We start from the raw sequence: 21,808 nt of genomic DNA, 5'->3' as shown, positions 1-21,808 counted from the left end.
TTCTGATCCAGCTCTGGGTCAGGGAGGCAGATGAGATACAGGATTTGTGGCTGGGTTTGGGGGGGGAGGGAGATTAGGGTTCACCGGGTCCGTTTGGGGGGGTGTCACAACTCTGATGTCAGCCTGCAAGGCCTCCTGGGAGATGGTGCATCATGCCCCAGCCTGGGGTTTTGAAATATCCGTGGGGAAACAGAGGGTTTGACTCTCTGCGGCCGTCCCTGCATTTCCTGCCACAGGGGCCGAGGGCTTGAATCTCTGCTTTGCGGTGCAGAGACGGTGCCGGGGGGGGACGGGTGCACGTGAGAACCCAGGGTCCCATGGCGCCAACTCTCCTGCCTGTGCTGGGTAAGTCACCCCACCCCGAGCCCCATTGGTCGGTGCCTCCCCTGCCCCCCATCCAAAGAACTCACCCCCTCTCCTCTCTCTTCCAGCCTTTCTCCAGTTCCTTCCCCGGCCGGCGGCCCCTACAGGTAACAGCCTCTCCTAGACAGAACAAGGTGCTTTCTACCCACAAACCCATGTCCACCCCCGGGGATGGCTCAAGGTGCCCCCTAGAAACTTACAACTCCACTGGCTCCTCTTTGATGACCTGGGATCTTGGAACACGAGGACCGGAAGGGACCTCGAGAGGTCACCGAGTCCAGTCCTCTGCCCTCATGGCAGGACCCAGCACCATCTAGACCATCCCTGACAGGTGTGTGTCCAACCTGCTCTTAAATATCTCCATGGATGAAGATTTCACAGCCTCCCTGGGCAATTTATTCCAGAGTTTCACCACCCTGACAGGCAGGAAGTTTTTCCCAATGTCCAACCTCAACCTCCCTTGCTGCAGTTTAAGCCCATTGCTTCTTGTCCTGCCAGTTCTGAGATGTCGGGTGAAAGTTGTGCCCTCAGAGGCCAAGGAGAACAATTTTTCTCCCTCCTCCTTGTGACACCCTTTTAGATACTTTGAGGGTCCTCACTTGAATCGCTCACCTTGGTCCTTCGTGCGTAGAGATTGGGTTCAGACTTGAAACTTGGGGTGTGTCTAGACGACATGCCTCCGTCGACGGAGGCATGTAGATTAGCCAGATCGGCAGAGGGAAATGAAGCCGCGATTAAAATAATCGCGGCTTCATTTAAATTTAAATGGCTGCCCCGCTCTGCCCATCAGCTGTTTGTCGGTGGATCGGGGCAGTCTGGACGCGCCGCGCCGACAAAGAAGCCTTTCTTCATCGACACAGGTAAACCTGGTCTCACGAGGCATACCTGTGCCGATCAAGAAAGGCTTCTTTGTCGGCGCGTCGCGTCCAGACTGCCCCGATCTGCCGACAAACAGCTGATCGGCAGAGCGGGGCAGCCATTTAAATTTAAATGAAGCCGCGATTATTTTAATCGCGGCTTCATTTCCCTCTGCCGATCTGGCTAATCTACATGCCTCCGTCGACGGAGGCATGTAGTTTAGACGTACCCTCGGTGTTTTGTACCCTGGGCAATGTTTGTTTTGGTACTATCATTGGTAGCTTCTGCTCAAGTCAACACCCCATCCCTCCTGAGAAGTCCTTCTCAATCCCATCTGGTGGCAGGGAGTTCCACAGGTGAACTTAACTTCCTACTTGTCCGGTGGGGAAACACTGGAATAAGTTGCTTAGGGAGGTTGTGAAATCTCCATCCCTGGAGATATTTAAGAGCAGGTAGGATAAACATCTACCAGGGATGATCTAGACGGTGCTTGGTCCTGCCGTGAGGGTAAGTGACTGGACTCAATGACCTCTCGAGGTCCCTTCCTGTTCTAGTTTTTTGGGATTCTAGGATTCGCCTCTTGCTCTTTCAAAGTATGGGATAAAAAATCAAACAATTTGCTTCTGTCCATGCTCATGTGGTGGCCCCGGAGGGAGGGTTTCAAGCCCACCTCCTGGTTAGAACTGGAGCCCAGTCCTGCAGCAGTGAGTTCCACTGTTTCTTCTGCCTCTTTCCCTGAGTCTCCTAGAGCTGCTTCTGCCCGGCCACGTGGGGGAAATGAGTTAGAGGGTCTCACAATTCGATACCGTCAGGAATTGGCCAGTGAAATATTTTTTTCCGTTGAGAAATGCCGCTTTGCTGACCGCCCAAGAGTCTTCTGGGGAGGAAACAAAAGGTCAAACCAGTTCTGAGATGTCGGGTGAAAGTCGTGTCCCTTTTTCGGAGGCAAACTTTCTTTTTTGGAAATTCTACTCAACGTCCACAGAGCCCAGGAACCAAAGGGGAGTTGACTGAAGCAATACTTTCACAGCTTTCTTGGGGCTCAGATTTTCCGTGGCGGAGAATCCGGATTTTCTTCACCATTTGGGCCAAGAAAAAAGTCTCCCCTCTCCCCCCCACATCCATGCAATCACTAGGCATGATTTCTCCACACATGAGTGTGCTCACTTGCTCATGAGGGCGTCACGTCATTGCTGGCGTGGGGGGTGTCTCTCTGCATTAGCAGAGAGGTAGATTTCACCAGTGGCCGCGTCTCCTGGGGAGGAGAACGCTCTGTCCTCCCCGGGGAAGCTGGCATGTGTTGGATGATTTATAAACAGGCTCCTGTCCCCGCCCCGGAGGGAAAACCAACAGCAGATTGCACAGCTCAGCTCAACTTCCGCATTTTGCCTGGTTGTGGTTAGGGGGCTGGATCTCAAACTTCTAGCTGCTAATTCCTAAGCCACCAAAAAGGAGAAATCATCCTTCTTCAGCCAGGTCCTGTAAAGTCCCCTAATAACCGCCATGTGTGTGCCTCAGTTTCCCTGGGCACGACACCAGTGCCTAGATGGAGATGGGAATTCCAGGCATGACAGCTTCCCTCACCTATAAGATCAAGTGCTCAAGGGGAGAGATTATCTCACACCAGCAAGCTCCTATAATGTTCCATAGTGAACGCACATGTGTGCCTCAGTTTCCCTGGGCACTGCACCAGTGCCTAGATGGTTATAGGAATTTCAGGCATGACAGCCTCTCTCACTTATAAAATCCAGAGCTCAAGGAGAGAGATCATCCCCCAAGAGCAAGGTTCTATAATGTTCCATAATAACTGCCATGTGTGTGCCTCAGTTTCCCTGGGCACTGCACCAATGCCTAGATGCTAGTGGCAACATTGGGTGTGCAAGCCTCCCTCACATAGGAGACCAAGGGCTGGAGAAGAGAGATCATCCCCCAACAGTAAGGTTCTATAACGTTCCATAAGAACTACCGTGTGTGTGCCTCAGTTTCCCTGGGCACTGCACCAGTGCCTAGACGGTTATGGGAATTTCAGGCATGACAGCCTCCCTCACGTATAAGATCCAGATCTCAAGGGGAGAGATCATCCCCCAAGAGCAAGGGTCTATAATGTTCCATAATAACTGCCATGTGCATGCCTCAGTTTCCCTGGGCACTGCACCAGTGCCTAGACGGTTATGGGAATTTCAGGCATGACAGCCTCCCTCACGTATAAGATCCAGATCTCAAGGGGAGAGATCATCCCCCAAGAGCAAGGGTCTATAATGTTCCATAATAACTGCCATGTGCATGCCTCAGTTTCCCTGGGCACTGCACCAATGCCTAGATGGTGATGGAAATTTTGGGTGCAACAGCCTCCCTCCCCTATAAAATCAAGCGGAGACATTATCCCACATCAGCAAAGTCCTATACTGTTCCATAGTAAACCCACGTGCATGCCTCAGTTTCCCTAGGCATTGCACCAATTCCTAAGCAGTGATGGGAATTCCGAGCATGACAGCCTCCCTCACCTATAAGACCAAGACCTCAAGAGGACAAATTATCCCACACCAGAAAGCTCCTATAATGCTTCAGAGTAAACCCACATGTGCGCCTCAGTTTCATCAACGATTTAGCTATTGGCATAGAAAGTACGCTTATTAAGTTTGCAGAAGATACCAAGCCGGGAGGGGTTGCGACTAATCTGGAGGAGAGGGTCATCATTCAAAATGAGCTGGACAACTTGGAGAAATGGTCTGAGATAAAGAGGATGACGTTTAATAAGGACAAATGCAAAGGGCTCCGCTTGGGAAGGACCAATCAGTTTCACACGGAGGCTCTAGACTACCGGGTTTTGTCGACAAAAAAAGCCTTTTGTCGACAACACTATACCTGCGTCTACACTGCCGCTGAGTTCAGTCAACATAACGTCGACAGAACTGGGCAGTTTTGTCGACGGGGGTAAACCTCATTCCACGAGGAATAACGCCTGTTGCCGACAGAGTTCTGTGGACAGAAGACATTGTTGCATCTACACTGACCTTTGCCTCTACACTCTCATGCCGACACAGCGGCTTGCTTTGTCGCCAGAACTGGATGTCGTCTAGACGCTCGTTGTCGACAGAAGCTTTGGCGACAGTATCTGTCGACAAAGCCTGTCAACAAAAGCCTGTCGTCTAGATGTACCCATACAGAACGGGAAGCGACTGTCTAGGAAGGAGTACGGAGGAAAGGGAGCTAGGGGTCATAGTGGACCACAAGCTGAATATGAGTCAGCAGTGTGATGCTGTTGCAAAAAAAGCAAACATGATTCTGGGATGCAACCCTCGGGTCCTCCGGGAACATACCCTGGGGGGCAGGCTAGGAAGCGGGCTGGGGTAAGACCTCAGCTTTGGTGGAGCTATGGCGTGGATGGACAGCTAGCATTTGCCATACATAGCTTGGTGTGATTTGCACTCCTATGGGGGTAGTGAGACCAAGAGCTGCCCTAGACATGACCCTGTGCCAGGCCTCAGTTGTCCTCATCTGTAAAACGGGAACAACAACATTGCCCTTGGCCTTGGAAAGGGTTCAGAAAAGGGCAACTAAAATGATGAGGGGTTTGGAACGGGTCCCATATGAGGAGAGGCTAAAGAGACTGGGACTTTTCAGTTTAGAAAAGAGGAGACTGAGGGGGGATAGGATAGAGGTCTATAAAATCATGAGTGGTGTGGAGAGGGCCGATAAAGAAAAGTTATTTATTAGTTCCCATAATAGAAGAACTAGAGGACACGAAATGAAATTAATGGGGAGCAGGTTTAAAACTAATAAAAGGAAGTTCTTCTTCACACAGCGTGTAGTCAACCTGTGGAACTCCTTGCCAGAGGAGGCTGTGAAGGTTAGGACTATAATAGAGTTTAAAGAGAAGCTGGATAAATTCATGGAGGTTAGGTCCATAAAAGGCTATTAGCCAGGGGATAAAATGGTGTCCTTGGCCTCTGTTTGTCAGAGGCTGGAGAGGGATGGCAGGAGACAAATTGCTTGATCATTGTCTTCGGTCCACCCTCTCTGGGGCACCTGGTGCTGGCCACTGTCGGCAGACAGGATCCTGGGCTAGATGGACCTTTGGTCTGACCCAGTACGGCCGCTCTTAAGTTCTTATGTTCTTATGAATGGCGGACGGAAAGCACTAGCTAATATTCACCCACTTTCCAGATGGCACTTCCCCGATGCTGTCGGTGAACCCAACACAGTCCACATACCGTGTAGGCCACCCCGTCACCTTCACATGCACCCCACCCAAGGGGTACCAGGCTACACAAATCCAGTTTCTAAAGGATGGTGAAGACGTAACCCCTCCACAGAGCCAGACTCCACTTTGCCTGACCTACCATCTGCCTCACCTCAATGTGCACGACTCCGGGTCCTACCGCTGTCGGTACTGGCCAGCTGGGCTGAAGGCGCCGTCCACACCGAGTGACCCCATCACCCTAATTGTCTATGGTGAGTCTGTGTTGCCAGGTGGAGACGTTTCCAGCCACAATGGCCCCTCTCGCTCAGTGGTTAGAGCCTGGCTCTGGTAGACGAGATGGTATCACTTCAGTTCTCATGGGGGCTTGGAAGAACGTGTTGTTCCTCCACCTTCCCCACCAATACGGGCTCCATGGACAATGTCTGGGGGGGGAATCTTTTGGATTTATGGAGCCCTACACTGGTGTGCCCGGGGGCAGGAGAACTTTGCAGAGCTGTGAGTTTCCAATCGTCAGTGGGGGAGGTTAGGTTGGTTATTAGGAAGAACTATTTCCCTAGGCGGGTGGGGGAACCCTGGGCTGGGATCCCTAGGGAAGGGGTGGAATCTCCATCCCTAGAGGTGTTTAAGTCCTGGCTTGACCAAGCCCTGGCTGGGATGATTGAGTTGGGTTGGTCCTGCTTTGGGCAGGGAGTTGGACTCGGTGTCTCCTGAGGTCTCTGCCCGCCCTGGGATCCTAGGATTCTGATCTTGGGGGGACTGGGCTAGCAGAATTTCAGATTCTGGGATTCTAGGATTCTTGGATTCTACCAAAAGATGAGGGGATGGTTCACTGGCTTCAGGGTAGAAACCAAAATGTGCGGTTGTTTGGACTACCGGGTACCCCATTGACTCATTCCCTTTTCATTCTCCCCGTGTAGACCGAGCACCTCCCGCCTCGCTCACCGTGGACCCGCCTTGCCCAAAATACCTGGTGGGGGAACAGCTGACGCTCACCTGTATGGATCCCCAAATTGACAATGTGACGGGATACAGATTCTACAATGAAGAAAATGGGGAGATTTTTTCCCGGGACCCTGACGCCAGCAGGGGAGCCCAAGTTTTCTTTCCTTCACTTCGCACGGTGGACGCGGGCTCATACACATGCAAATACTGGCAAGAAGAGTCCGGGCAAGAGATCCTGTCGGTGGGAAGCCAACCGGTCTCTGTTTCCGTGCTGGGTAAGTCCCCAGTTCGCACGGGATGGGTAGGGGAAAGGGATCCCATTCCCATGGCTCACAATCTGGTTTCCTTCCAACTTGGAATGAAAGCCAAGAAGTCAGAAGTTCTCCCTTGAAGGGACTTGACCTACAAGGAGAAGCTGAAGGATTTGGGCTTGTTTAGAAGAGAAGAGCGAGGGGGGATTTGAGAGCAACCTTCAGCTCCCTGAAGGGGGGTTCCAAAGAGGCTGTTCTCAGTGGTGGCAGATGGCAGAACGAGGAGCAATGGGTTCACGTTGCAGTGGGGGAAGTCTAGGTTGGAGATTAGGAAAAACTATTTTCCTTGGAGGGTGGGGAAGCGCTGGGATGTGTTCCCTGTGTAAGGAGTGGAATCCCCATGCCTAGTTCTGGTTTGACCAAGCCCTGGCTGGGATGATTGAGTTGGGGTTGGTCCTGCTTTGGGCAGGGAGCTGGCCTCAATGACCCACCGAGTTATCTTTCAACCCTAGGATTCCACAGCCTGTAACTCCAAGATCTTCCATGGGATGAGCTGGATTTTCTGAGTCCTCTCCTTTTCATTTCTCAAGAAGCCAGGGGGCCAGGCTGAGTGGGCAGGAAGAAAGGAAACCAGGACGTTTTGGGCAGGACTTGGGCCCGGGTTCCATCGGAACTTGGCTTAAATCTAACTGGCTCCCTCAAACACGTCAGTTGTGACTAATATTTCAATTGCAACAAGAATGATGAAAGGTCTAGAAAACATGACCTACGAGGGAAGAGTGAAGGAACAGGGCTTGTTTAGTTTGGAAAGGAGAAGACCGAGAGGGGACATGATAGTGGTTTTCAGGTATCTAAAAGGGTGTCAGAAGGAGGAGGGAGAAAAATTGTTCTCCTGGGTCTCTGAGGATAGAACAAGAAGCAATGGGCTTAAACTGCAGCAAGGGAGGTTTAGATTAGACATGACCACTGCCTGTCAGGGTGGTCAAACACTGGAATTAATTGCCTAGATACAATTTATTGCCTAATTGCCTAGGTTCTAATGTATACTGTCGACAAAGCCTCTGTCGAAAAAGAGCGTCACTCTAGACTACAACCAATGCTGTCGAAAAGAGCAAGCCGCTTTCTCGAAAGAGAGTGTAGGTGCTCTCTTTTGAAAAAGCACAGTATGGATGCACTAGCACCTTTTCTTTGAGAGAACTCTGTTGAAAATAGGCATTGTTCCTCGTAAAACAAGGTTTACCGCTGTCAACAAAACCACCTCATTCTATTGACGTACTGTTGACACAATTCTGTGGTAGTGTAGACGCAGGTACTGTTTTGTCGACAAAAGTCCACTTTTGTTGACAACCCAGTAGTCGAGATACTTCAAGGTGTGTTTAGACTACATGTCTCTGTCGACGGAGCCATGTAAAGTAGTTTACTCAACATAGTCAATGAAGTGGGGATTTAAATAATCCCCTCTTCATTCAAATAAAAATGGCCGCTGCATTGTGCCAACAATCAGCTGATCCGGCACAGCGCAGCAGTCTAGACGTGGTGCGGTCGACAAGGGAAACCTCTGTCGACAGCTCCGGTATGCCTCAAGGTTTACCAGAGCCGTCGACAAAGGCTTCCCTTGTCAACAGCACAGCGTCTAGACGGCCGCGCTGTGCCGGATCAGCTGATTGTGGCCATTTTTATTTTAATGAAGCGGGGATTATTTAAATCCCGCTTCATTGACTATGTTGAGTAAACTACTTTACATGGCTCCGTTGACAGAGCAATGTAGTCTAGAGGCACCCTCAGGGTGTGTCTAGACTACAGGGTTTTGTCGACAAAAGTGGACTTTTGTCAACAAAACTATATCTGCATCTAGACTGCTGCGTTCTGTTGACATAATGTAGACAGAATGCAGCAGTTTTGTCAACATCGCGAAACCTTATTTTATGAGGACTAACACCTTTTGTTGACAGACTTCTGTTGACAGAAGGCATTATTGCATTGATACTGTCTTTTGCGTCTACACTCTCATGATGACAAAGCGGCTTGCTTTGTCAATAGAACTGGCTGTAGTCTAGACACTCTTTGTCGACAGCAGCTTTGTTGACAGATACAGTCGACAAAGCTTCTGTCGACAAAGAGCGTCTAGACTACAGCCAGTTCTGTCGACAAACAAGCCTCTTTGTCGACATGAGTGTGTGGACGCAAAGGACAGTGTAGATGCAATAATGCCTTCTATCGACAGAACTCTGTCGACAAAAGGCGTTATTCCTCGTAGAATGAGGTTTACATACGTCGACAAAACTGCTGAGTTTTGTCGACGTTATGTCGACATAACTCAAAGGCAGTGTGGACGCAGGTATAGTTTTGTCGACAAAAGCCCACTTTTGTCGACAAAACCCTGTAGTCTAGACACATCCTCTATGTCAACAGAAGCTTTGTTGACAGTATCTGTCGACAAAGCCTCTGTCGACAAAAGCCTATAGTGTAGATGTACCCTCAGAGTAGGTTAGATAAATGTCTATCAGGGATGGTCTAGACGGTGCTTGGTCCTACCGTGAGGGAAGGGGACTCGACTCGATGACCCCTCCAGGTCACTTCCAGTTCTAGAGTTCTGTGATTCCCTGATTTAATCAGCCAATGAATCACAAGAGTGTGGGGTTGGAAGAGACCTTGGGCAGTCATCGAGTCCAACCCTCCATCCACGAAACTCATGTTTCATTGGGATTCTTCCCAGTAGCTGTACCCAAGACCTTAGAAATCAATGGCATGTTGACCCTGGTGGTGGCAACGGAAAGTTGGCGACTGAGAAGCGATTGCCATTTGTTTCTAACATATTGGGTCCACAGGATCCCAAAGTCTTCCCCAGTAAAACCATTTCATCTTTGCGATCTCCTCCAGGATGGGCATGTGCCATGGAACATGAGATGTGCTCACTTCTCCCCTTTGCTGCTCCCCTCAGATTCACCTTCCCCGCCGGCGCTGAGCATGGATCCCCCGTCTGGCGTGATTAAGGAAGGGCTGCCCCTGCTCCTCACCTGCACGGCACCCCAGGGCACCGGCGAGCGGAGGTTCTACTTCTACAAGGACGGCGTCGAGTTTCTCCCTCGGAACGGGCAGTCTCAGATCCACCCTTCGGGGTCTAGGAACATCTCGGTGCTCCGCATCCCCAGGGCCCAGCTCAGCAGCACCGGGGCGTTCACCTGCAGGTATGAGGAGAACGTGTGCCAGAAATGGGGTCCGTCCCCCAGGAGCCAGGCCGTGTACGTCACCGTGACAGGTGAGGAATCTCCCCCCTTCTCGTCTGCTAGAGACACTGGGAGCATATTGGGAAATGCAGAAGAACATCTGAACAAGCAAATGGGGTCAGACCAAAGGTCCATTCAGCCCAATGTCCTGTCTGCCCACAGTGGCCAATGCCAGCTGCCCCAGAGGGAGGGAACACAACAGGGAATCTTCACATAACCCCTCCCCTATCACCCATTTCCAGACAAAGGCGAGGGACGCCAATCCTACCCATCCTGGCTAATAGCCATCGATGGACCTCATCTCCATGAATTTATCTAGCTCTTTTTTAAACCCTGTTCAAGTACTGGTCTTCACCACATCCTCTGGCAAGGAGTTCCACAGGTTGATTGTGCGCTGGATGAAGAAAAACTTCCTTTGGTTTGTTTAAAACCTGCTGTTTATTTATTTATGTGGGTGACCCCTCGTTCTTATGTTTTGGAAACAAGTGAATAATTTCCTTATTCACTTTCTTCCCACCACTCATGATTTTCTAAACCTCCATCCTCTCCCTCCTTAGTCTCCTCATTTCTAAACTGAAACATCCCAGTCTTTTTAATCTCTCTTCATATGGGACCCGTGCCAAACCCCTCATCATGTTAGTGGCTCTTTTCGGAACCTTTTCCAATGCCGAGAAATCTTTTCTGAGATGAGGAGACCACATCTGCATGCGGGATTCAAGCTGCGGGTGTCCCATGGATTGATAGAGAGGCCATAAGAGATTCTCTGTCTTATTCTCTGTCCCTTTTGTAATGATTCCTAACATGCATGCACGGAGTGGATGTTTTCAGAGAATGATCCACAATGACATCAAGAGTGTCAGGGAAGAACCACCAGGGTGAGGTCTCGGCTCTTGTGTAACCACCAAAGTCTAGTGTCACTATTCCGTGTGGCTAGCCTCACAACTCACAAACCCAGACAGCTGGTTGAATTTCCTCCACCAGGGGGCAGCAAGTCGCTTTCCAGAGAGATTGTGAGAGAGCAAGCAACTCCATCCGTCCTGCAGGGGGCGGCAGATAGCAGCCTACAAGACCCAATGCAACCTTTCAGGAGGGAATTCTTTTCTCTTCTGTCTGTGCAGGGAATCATGCTTTCCTGGTTCGGTTCCTGGCCGTGGGCGGCTCCTTCTTCCTCATCAACGGCCTTATCTTCCTCGTCTCCCACCGCTGTTTGTAGCACACAGGTAACCGGCACCGGCTGTGGCTTTGACGCATGAAACGTTCCCAGGAAAATAACCCATTAGGGCCGTGTTTCTTAAAGGCTGTGTCTACACTGGGCCACTTATTCCGGAAAATCAGCTGCTTTTCTGGAATAAGCTGCGAGCTGTCTACACTGGCCCTTGAATTTCCGGAAAAGCAACGACGTTGAACTGTACAAAATCAGCCGCTATTCTGGAAAAACTATTCTGCTCCCGCTCGGGCATAAGTCCTTATTCCGGAACACTGTTCTGGAAAAGGGCCACTGTAGACAGCCCAGTAGTCTTTTCCGGAAAAAAGCCCCGATCGCGAAAATGACGATCGGGGCTCTTTTCCGGAAAAGCGCGTCTACATTGGCCACAGACGCTTTTCCAGAAAAAGGGCTTTTCCGGGAAAAGCAGCCTGCCAATGTAGACGCTCTTTTTCCAGAAATACTTATAACGAAAACTATTCTGTTTTAAGCATTTCCGGAAATTCATGCCAGTGTAGACACAGCCAAACTGTTTAAGACCAAGGAACCCCAAACAATTTTTTTTATGCAGAACCCCAAGGATTTTTTGTTGAGCAAAAAAAAAGGGGAGGTTGGGGAAAAGTTGTTGAGCAAATAAAGGGTGAGGGGAGTTTTCGGGGAAGTTGTTGAACAAAAAAGGGGGGGGGAGTTTGCAAAGAAGATGTTGAGCCAAAAAAAAAAAAGAAAGGTTGCCTGCTCCTTTAACAGTGGCCATTTTGAACTCTGTTCTCCGCGGCACACCTCTGACTACCTCGTGGCACAGTTTAAGAAACACGGCAGTAGGGGATCTCAGCCCACAGCTGTGGGGCTTACAGGGGAATTCTGCAACATGGGGAACACCCCAAGCGCTCTCAGCTGCAGACAGTGAGTGAGATGAGGGCAGTTGTGTCCAGTGGTTAGAGCAGCCGTCAGGGCTCTGAGCCGGAGTCTGAGGTCAAGGAGTGGAGGCAAAGCTGGGAATTGGAGCAGGGCCACTGGGACATGGAGATGCCTCCATATTTGGGACCTGAAGGGGTGACCAAAACGATGAATGAAAAACGTGGGACCCTGAGTCGTAGCGCAGGTGGCTTTGCACCGTGACGGTGGCCGTGTCAACAGTGCGGCGCCCCCTACCTGCACACATGTGTGTCACGGTCAGGAATGACCACTTCACGAGCCCCCTTCCAGTGCACCACAGCGCCCCCTGGCGGCATGGGAGTCAGCTCTGACTTGAACTTGGGCAGCACCCTCTCACATTCATCCTGGAAGCCAGGCGCCCCCTAGAGCTGCCCAGGGGAACCGGCTTCTGAAGAGACCCAAGGACTAGAGCGCCCCCTAGTGGGCCCTTCCAAGTCCTCCTCTCCAGTTTTCTTGCCTCCAGATGGAGATGTAGCCAAACGGGTGCTTAGGAGGTCCCAGCTCTGTGGTAGAAGAGCAGTATCTGAAGGTCATTAGGGGATGGGGCAGAGGGGTTACATAATGTTCATTGTCCTTTCTGTTTGTGTTCCCAGGGCCTGCAGGATGTTACCAGGCACTGCCCGGTGGGGGATTTGGGATCAATAAAAGGCTCCCCACTGTGCTCTGTTGGTTTTCCGACAGTCTGTTGATTGGGTGTACGCCGAGGGCCAAGAATTCTCCAGGCTCCCAACTGCCTCCTTCTGTGGGTGAAAGTGTTGCTCCGAGGCGGTGTGCCTAGTGGTTAGAGTACAGGTGGGGGGGCAAATGAGAGTCAAGATGCTTAGGGATTGGTTGGGACTGGTCCTGCCTAGAGCAGGGGGCTGGACTTGATGACCTTCTGAGGTCTCTTCCAGCTCTATGGTGCTATGATTCTAGGGGCGGTGTCCAGTTCTGGGGTTCTTTTCCCCACTCTGGGAGAGGGGTGGGGGTCTATGGGGTTAGACCAAGGTGGGTTGGGATGGTGGTGGGGTGTTGTGGGCTAGGACCCCTGGGACAAGCCGTGATGGAGGGAAAGAATTGGTGCCTTCAGGGGAGGTCTTCCGAGCTCTGTCACTACTCTCTGGCCCCTGTGTTTACAGCTGCTTGCAGCGAACTTTTCTTAACCACCGTCGCCGCAACAACTTGGGTTCCTATCATGTGGGCTACGCGTTCACCACACCGCCGGGGGCTGCTGGGGTTCTGCCGTCTGGCAAGAAACCTCGCTGCTAGCGACACCCGCCTTCCCCCACCTTCCAGCCACGCGCCGCTTAGGGCCTGTGGAACCTCCTGCTGCTTGGCGAGGGAAAAGGCCCTTCCCCTGTGAGCCTCTCTGGTTGCCCCCGACGCACCACCCGGGACGGCCAAGTGCCAGCCAGCTAGACCCTCTGCTAAGCAAAGACCACGCCCGTCTGCACCAGCTCATGCTGCATTCCACCCCCTTTCTGGCCCTAATGGTCCCCTCCAGCAGGAAGGGGTCTGCTTCAAGGTGTATGTTTGCTTCAAGGTGTATGTTTCCTCCATGTGTCCGCTCCAAGGTGTCCACTTCAAGATGTTCATTTACTTCAAGGTATGTACTTCAAGGTGTCCACTTCACGGTGTTTGTTTGCTCCAAGGTGTCCACACCAAGAGGTTTTCTTCAAGATGTTTGTTTGCTTCAAGGTGTCTGGTCTTAGGTGTCCCCTTCAAGGTGTGCGCTTCAAGAGACCGTCTACCTGTGGCTACAGCCAGGGTATCTGTGTCAAGCACGTCATGTTGCATCCTCTCCTCCGGAACCTCTGAGGGAGTTTCTGGCTGCACTTTTCCCCCCTCGATCAACCTGCCTTGCCTCGCGAAGTTCCGGCACCTTCTCATCAACCTCCCGGTGTTGGCCTAGCCGGCCAGCCCTCAAACCAGAAGGGGAGCACACTGGAGGGGTCGCCCTGTAAATTTCGGGCTCCTCTCCCCTTCCCCGTCTCCAGGGAAAGTTCTTCGGGGCAGTGTCCCCTGACTTCAGACGCCGTTGGGGCACTGGGGGGATCTCTGATCGGTGCCTCTTCGATCTTCTCCTGGTTCACTCATTTCTGGTCCTACCTCGTCACGGACCGGTGGAGTGAAATGCTTTGCTTAGTCCTGCTCCTCCTCCGTCAGGGACTTGGTCACCTACATTGGCCTCACACGGCCCCAGCTATGAGCCTTCTGGTTCCCAAACTTTCTGACAACGGTCACTCTGGTGACACTTCATCCGACCTCTGTCAGAGGCTGGGAAATGCTCCCATGGGCAGGCTCTCCAGAGCTGGGACGGGGAGATGTTAGGTCAGCTAATCAATACCTTGCCAGGCGGGGCCCTGGCACTGGGGGCATCCCAGTGTCTCCTGTCCTGCCTCCAGAGGCATGGGTGTTTGGGGGCACCGGAGAGGGGGATGGGTGAGGTTTGATGAACTCCGTGGCACCTGCTGAGTTTGAGAGCTGGGACCTCTGCTTGTTCTCGGCTCTTCTGCGGTTTCCCTGCTGCAGCGCTGGGTCGAAACGAACGTGACGCCTGCTCATTTCCTTTTTCCTGTAGAGGCTGCTCGAGTGGTTAGAACCGAGGGGGGTGGGTCTGCAGGCCAAGACTCCTGGGTTCTTTCCCTGGCCCAGAGAAAGGAGTGAGGTTTAGTGGTTGGAGCAGAGAGGGTGAGGGCCAGGTCTCCTGGGTTCTCTTCCCTGGTCGGGAAGGTGAGTGGGGGATGGTGGTTAGAGGAGGAGGGCTGGAAGTCAGGACTCCTGAGTTCCCTCCCTGGCTCTGGGAGGGCAGTGGGGGCTACAGGTTAGAGCTGGAGGGCTGGGAGCCAGGATTCCTGGGTTCTTTCCCCGGCTGTGAGATGGGGGTGGTGTCTATGTGTGAGAGGGGTGTGGGACAGCAAGCCAGAACTCCTGGGTTCCCTCCCCAGCTCTGGAAGGGTAGCGGGGTTTAGTGGTGAGAGCTGAGGGGCTAAGGGCCAGGATTGCTGGGTTCCCTCCTGAACTGCGGAAGGGTAGTGGGGTTTAGTGGTGAGAGCTGGCAGCCAGGACTCTTGGGCCCTCTCTCTGGCTCTCACAAGGGAGTGGAGTTTAGTGGTTAGAGGGGAGGAGCTGGGGGCCAGGACTCCTGGGTTCTCTCCCCTGCTCTGGAAGGAGCGGGGGGGCTAGTGGTTAGAGCCGGGCGGGGGCTGGGTGTCAGGACTGGGGTTTGTGCAGGGAACTGGTTCCTCATTTCTGCTGCTATCAGCAGGGGGCCTCCCTGGTGGCTGCGCACTGCGGTTTGTCACTCTCGGAAACCCACTTTGCATGTCAGCCGCAGCCTGAGCATGGCCCTTGTGCAGAACCGCCAGGCGTGAAGCCGCCCCCCCCCCCCCCGTGGTGCCACTCAGATGCCTGGGGGGGAAGCCCCCTGCACCTGCTGTTATGCAAGCAGCGCCTCCTCCTGGCTCCCTGGAGCATAGCAGCTGCCTGGCACCCTGGCGCCCCCGCTGGTGTCTCTTGGCCGGGTGGCACCATTGAGCTCTGCCCCCTTTGGGGTGGGTAGGTAACAGAACAGGGACAGGCAGGTTCCTCCTGGCTGCAGCCTCCCTGGGGGTCGGCTCCCAGCTCCTCCAGCCTGACATGGGACCTCCCAGAGTGGCTCCGGGAGATGCTAAACCAGGTCCCCACATCTGGGGGCCTTTCAGGCTCCTGGCCTATCCCCTCACGCCGGCGGCTGACACGTCCGTGCGTTCATGGCTCTGTGGGGACCGGCTGCTTCCTCCCTCCATTCCTTATCAGGTGGAAAAACACACGCCACTGAGCAGTTTCTATCACTTCCTCTCGTGGAGATGAAGAGATGCGATAGCTGTTATGGGGATGAACGATGAAATGAAGCGGCAGCAGATTTAAAACACACCGAGGGAAGTTTTTACTTCATGCAGCGCTCAGTCAACCTGTGGAACTCCTTGCCAGAGGAGGCAGTGAAGGCCAGGACTTCCACAGGGTTCAAAAAAGAGCTCGATGGATTCATGGAGGTTAGGTCCATCAATGGCCATTAGCCAGGATGGGTACGGAGGGTGTCAGAGGCTGGAAATGGGTGACGGGGAGGGATCGCATGATGATTCCCTATTGCGTTCCCTTCCTCTGGGGCACTTGGCATCAGCTATTGTGAGCAGACAGGGCACTGGGCTAGCTGGACCTTTGGTCTAACCCCATCTGGCCATGAACAGACAGACAGATTGATACAACGGGGATAGGCAGGCAGCTGGGTGGGTAGGTATGGGGAAGGATGGACAGAGAGAGAGGCGGGAACTTGGACGTTTTCTCCCCCACCTTCCATGGAAAATTCCCTGGGTGGACCCTCCCTGTTGGGGTGATCACATGACTTCCAAAGACCAATCACTACGTCAACTTAAAGGAGAAAGGGGGCTGTTTACCGGGCATCACCCAGTCTGTCAGGGAAACGCCCCAGATGGCTTCCCTGTGCACATGTCAAGCCAGAAGCCATTCCAGACTCCGAATCTCTAGCGTGTCACACATGAGCGACACCAGCCGAAAGTACGAATCGATGGCACTATTCACGTTGACAGGTTCCCGGGGGAGGTTATCCAAAGCCTTGTGGAGTTATGCGTATTTGTGTCCACACAACAATGTCGTCCTTGTCGTTCTTGGGGGCAGGGCAAGGAAAGAGACGGTGGATCGTGGTCACGGGGCAAATGGGAATCTGTGTCATGTGAGGGATTGCGGCTCACCACGCTCGGACCGGAGGACAGGGAACCCAAGCCGCAGCGAAGACAAGGAGGTCGCTCAACGGCAGTTTCACAATGACCAGAAAATGTCAGAGTCTTTCCCTCTGGAGATGTGAAGATTGAACCCAGGTTGGAAAGTCGGGGCCCAGAGGAAGGGTCTGGCTGGTGGGGCAGAGGGAAGTCTCGGCTGGGGCGCCCCCTCCGGTTACAGAATCTCTCCCGTAGGGTTCAAAGTGGAGGCTGGGCCGGTCTCTATCGGCCCAGGAAATGGGCGCCCTGCACACCACACTGCGGTGTCTCTCCAGCCCCTGAGCTGAGTGGTGACCACACCTGAGCCTGCGGCTTCCTCTGCTCTCAGAACGGAGGTGACGGTTCCCCTCCCTGGGCGCAGCTGGCGGCTGCTGAGAACCCAGCTCCCTGCCCAGAGCGACCGGCTCAGCATGGCGCTGCCTCTGCCGGGTGAGTGTCCCCCTCGGCTCCCTGCCCCTCTGTGTCTGTCTGGAGACTCCCCCAGCCCTGCCCTGTGTCCCCATCCCCGCCCCAGAGCCCTCACCCCCTCTCTGCTCTTCTCTTCCAGCCTCGCTCCAGAGTCTCCCCCGGCCGGTGTCCCCCGCAGGTAACGAGGTCTCCTGGGATGCTGGCGGTGGGCGGGGGAGGGGAGAGGGGTCCTGGTAGCGGGGCTGGGGTCCTGCTCCTCTCACACCAGGGTGCTGGGAATTGCAAGGAAGGGGGCAGCATCCATGGGGGTGGAAGAGCGACTCCCCTTGCTGGGAGGGTCTGTTGGGTGGGTCCCAGCCACGGCCACAGGGGGGGAAGCTGTTCCTATCCCCATGGGTGCTACCCAGCCCCTCACGGCCAGAGAGAATGAGGGCTGGGCAGGCCATGGAGACAGAGCTCCCCGTTCCCGTGATTGCCCCTGGGTGTGGTCCATTCAGATGCGGCTGTGGGGGCTCTCTCAGTGGTCTCTCTGCCCCAGCTCTGGGCTCCCACAAAGAGCTCAGGGGCACAGACCCAGCCCTGCCCAGCAGGGCAGTAACAGCAGGTGCTGCAGAAACCCCAGAGGAAACGTGATGGGTTGAAAAACTCCCCCCTCCGTCTGTCCCGTCCCCCCCCACACACACATCTGCTGGAGCTTCCTCATTTCTGCTCAGTGCCTGCTCGCCGCTGCTGGGCAGGTCGGCTGATCGGCTCCACTTGTCCAGGCACAGTCTGGATCTGCTGGACACGGGCGGTAGAGCAGCTCCTGGGGGCAGCAGGCTGTGGGGCGGAGCTGGAATGTGCCCGGCCCCGTGAGGGATGAGTCCATCTTCTTGTGGGAGTTTAAGCCATTTGGCATAACAAAGAACCAACCTTGGAGCCGAACACAAATAAATGTCTGGTACCGTAAGCATCTGTGGGCTTCCGATGAGATGAGGTGGAGTGGGGGGAAGAAGGGAGAGAGGGTAGAAAAAACTACGTGGAAACAAGTGAGGGATGGGGCAGGCACAGGCTGGGGGGCGGGGAACATGCAGGCTGGGGGCGGGGCAGGGGCAGGGTAGGGGTAGGGCAGGAGGAGGCTGAATGCCGATGGCAGGGCCCCTCGCACTAGCAGAACGTCACAGTGGCTTAGCCAGGTCCCAGCTGGGTCATTTCCTGGCTTCAGCCGCTTACGCCTGCCAGTCTTGTGACTCGAGTGCTGGGTGTCCCGACAGGCCGTCCTATGGGCCTGACCCCCCAGGATCACTGAGGGGCTGGTTCATCCTCTGCCTTGGGGTGAGGGGGGAACATCAGAGACCCCGGTTCCCTCCCGGCCCTGCCTTCCAGCCCTGCCTCTCCCAAGGGCCCTCAGCTCCTCCCGCTGGGTTCTGGGTCACCTGTACAGGGCTCAGTGCATCCACCCTGGCACCCTCCAATGGTGCAGCTGCCGAACTTTGGCAGGGCCCAGAGCTGAGCAGAGGGGCTGGGCTGCAAGGGATAAAGGGGGGACTGGGAGCATTTCTGGATGGGACTGGCAGAGGGGTGGGAGGTGTCTGTTTACATTGGTCTAAAGAGAGTTCTCTGCTTCCTCTCTCTTCCTTACAGCCCAGCTGTCTGCCCCCAAACTCACTGTGAGCCCACCACACCGCGTCTTCCTACCGGGGGGGATCTGTGACCCTGACGTGCTCAGCTCCCAGCACTGCCACCGTGTCCGGGATCCGGTTCTTCTGGGGTGGCCAGAGAATCCACTCCAGAGAGTTCCAGCAATTTCAGCATAGTGGCAGATGGCTTCAGCTGTCGCGAGTGTCGGACTCACAGGCCAGAGAGTACAGCTGTGGTTACTGGGAGACCGAGTCTGGGTGAGAGATCCCGTCAGAGAGGAGCCAACCCGTCTCCATCGCAGTGACTGGTGAGACCTGCTGTCTCCTGCTCTTTCCTGGCCCCAGGGTCCGGTGTCTCTCCCGCATGCACTGAGCGATACAGCCAAGTCACTCAGCTCCAGACAGGGTCCCCATGGGGTCAGTTTTACCCCCGTGTCTGGTCAGCATCAGTCCCTTTGTCCCTGGAGCACCTGGTAATGAGTGAGACAGCTCAGTCACTCAACCCCAGACAGGGTCACCAGGGTTCTGTTTTGGGACCGGCTCTGTTCAATATCTTCACCAACTATTTAGATATTGACATAGAAAGTACGCTTATTAAGTTTGCAGATGATACCAAGCGGGAGGGGTTGCGACTGCTCTGGAGGAGAGGGTCAGAATTCAAAATGATCTGGACAAATTGGAGAAATGGTCTGAGGTAAACAGGATGAGGTTTAATAAAGACAAATGCAAAGTGCTCCCCTTAGGAAGGAACAATCAGTTTCACACCTACAGAATGGGAAGCGACTGTCTAGGAAGGAGTACGGCAGAAAGGGATCTAGGGGTTATAGTGGACCACAAGTTGAATATGAGTCAACAGTGCGATGCTGTTGCAAAAATAGCAAACGTGATTCTAGGATGCATTAACAGCTGTGTTGTGAGCAAGACATGAGAAGTCATTCTTCCGCTCTACTCTGTGCTGCTTAGGCCTCAGTTGGAGTACTGTGTCCAGTTCTGGGCACTGCATTTCAAGAAAAATGTGGAGAAATTGGAGAGGGTCCAGAGAAGAGCAACAAGAATGATTAACGGTCTAGAGAACATGACCTATGAAGGATGGATGTATCACCTCCACTTTAACAGAGTGCTGGCCATAGCTCGACCTGACCAGGGAACAGCTGTATCTTGCACCCAGCTCATGATAGGGAGCTCGGGGCGCAGCAACACCTGCCAGTCCTGAGTGGCATGCTCAGTATCTAATAATGCCAGATAACAAGCCAGCACCTGCTTCTCAAAGGGAGTGTAATTAGCACTGGCCCTTGTCAGAGTCTTGCTCCGAAATCCTAAAGGGACCCAATGCCCTATTCTATTCCTAAAGGCGAGGAATAGGAAAGGGGGGAGAATGCAGGCCTCGCCACCCCGAAACTAGCACATACAAAGTTCTTCCACAATTAACCCCTACACACGTGCTGTACAGGAAGGTGACCACAACCCACAGCCAGAAAGTTCCTCTTTCCCCCTGCCTCAAGCAGTCGCAGCCTGAACTTTTCATTTCCCCTACACACCTTGTATGGCATGCGGCAAAGGGCATACCCAAGCCACCGCTGTCGGAATATTTAGCCAACAGCATCTTGTCACGTATCATAGAAAACCTAGTGACCGCCTGGTCATGAATATCACTGTGGAATGTGTGTGGGTTGTGTCAAAAGAGTTACACATGTAGCTGGAATATGTTAGGAAGGTATTTGAAAGACAAGCCAGACTTATCCCCAGGAGTGTGGATTTATGAGTTTTTGTGCGTCTCACGTGAACTGCCCACAAAGAAACACCACATGACTTTGCTGCTCCTGCAAGTCTGAGGCCAGCTGCTGCTTAAGCTGCAGATGTTAACTTAGAGCGGACAACCTCATAACTGGAGACTGGGCCAAGCCACCTGGGTGTTAGTTTTGTTCGATACCAGAATTAGACGTATAAGAATGTGTTCAGTGTTTCTTAATATCAATATTAAATTTGCAAAAGTGTCTAATGCTTAGAATCTAGAAAATACTCGTGTGTTGTTGCTGCCAGTGTTAATCTCACTGATCACGGCCACACATCATGTTATCAGCTGATATTTTACTGCTTCCTCTGTAACTGTAAACCCCCACACAGCCTGGAGAGAGGTGTGACCAAGTGTGAAATACAAGTTTGCCACAAGCAGGGCTATTTCCTGCCAGTGAAAGAAGGGCCCTCGACATCAGATTAACCAGTGTGGATCATCAGAGCACAAAATACTTGGCCGTTTGCTCCCCAGACCCATGAATTGGAGACTTGCATATGAACTGGTTCCGTCCTCCCAACTTCTGGAGCAAGGGAATAAAAATCCCTGGCGAGAAGAATCTGCTTTTTGGCTGTTTGAACGCTGAAGGGCCAAAGACACTGAACTGAAGCCAAAGATGCCCAGGGTGGCCTTGTGGGTCTGCCTACAAAACCCATTTGAATAACAGTTGACCGGAGTTGTGTCACTCACCAGATTTAGATGGGTACGACTTGGGGTGTCTCTTTCTGGCTATAACCTGCAGAGAATTCGCTTATTCCATTTTTAACAAACCTTTAGGCTTTGTTTACACTCCTGGCTTTTGCCAGCAGAGAGTATGTAAATGAAATGCTGATTAGCATTTTGTCCTGCTTCATTTGCATAATTTATTTGTGCCGTTTTAGCGCAAGATTCTTTTGCCTCTTGGGGAGAATTGGAGTGGTCTGGGAAGTGGAGTGGGGGGGGGGGGCGGAGTGGCTGGGGGATTTGGCTGCCCGAGTTTAGGAGGCAGAGAGGGAGGCTGGGCATTTGGGCTGCTGGCACTGGGGTACTTCTCAGCCAGGGTATTCTGTGGGTTGTCTCGGGGCTGGGCAGCATGATCCCCTGAGGGCTGGCTGCCCCTACTCGCACCCTTTCTGCCCCACCTTTCCCAGTGTGCCCAGAGGAAAGCGCCCCCTCCCCCACTTTACCCAGGACCTGGCGAAGTCTGTGACCCGCCCTGCCGTGAGCGATCAACTCACTTCCCCTTCAATGGGGCATTTCTCCAGCAC

General features: G+C 53.3%; 1 protein-coding gene and 1 long non-coding RNA gene across 2 annotated transcripts; both read left to right on the top strand.

Annotated features, from left to right (window-relative positions):
- Positions 1–200: 200 nt before the first annotated feature.
- LOC112545758 (Fc receptor-like protein 5) lies at positions 201–12,647 on the top strand. Its single transcript, XM_025184557.2, has 7 exons — positions 201–345; positions 432–470; positions 5,389–5,676; positions 6,343–6,642; positions 9,560–9,877; positions 10,964–11,065; positions 12,579–12,647. Exons 1-6 carry the CDS (start codon positions 318–320, stop codon positions 11,056–11,058), a joined length of 1,068 nt encoding a protein of 355 aa, XP_025040342.2. The 5' UTR covers positions 201–317; the 3' UTR covers positions 11,059–11,065; positions 12,579–12,647.
- Positions 12,648–15,796: 3,149 nt separating this feature from the next.
- Positions 15,797–21,806, top strand: LOC142821039 (uncharacterized). The gene is made up of 3 exons (XR_012898088.1): positions 15,797–17,171; positions 17,290–17,328; positions 18,774–21,806. It is a non-coding gene; the product is annotated as an uncharacterized LOC142821039 (long non-coding RNA).
- The last annotated feature ends 2 nt before the right edge of the window (positions 21,807–21,808 follow it).

The sequence above is a fragment of the Pelodiscus sinensis genome, chromosome 30 (assembly GCF_049634645.1).
Source record: "Pelodiscus sinensis isolate JC-2024 chromosome 30, ASM4963464v1, whole genome shotgun sequence".
Classification (NCBI taxonomy): domain Eukaryota; kingdom Metazoa; phylum Chordata; order Testudines; family Trionychidae; genus Pelodiscus; species Pelodiscus sinensis.
Note: the sequence above shows the minus strand (reverse complement) of the source record. Positions and strands in the feature narration are given on the sequence as shown.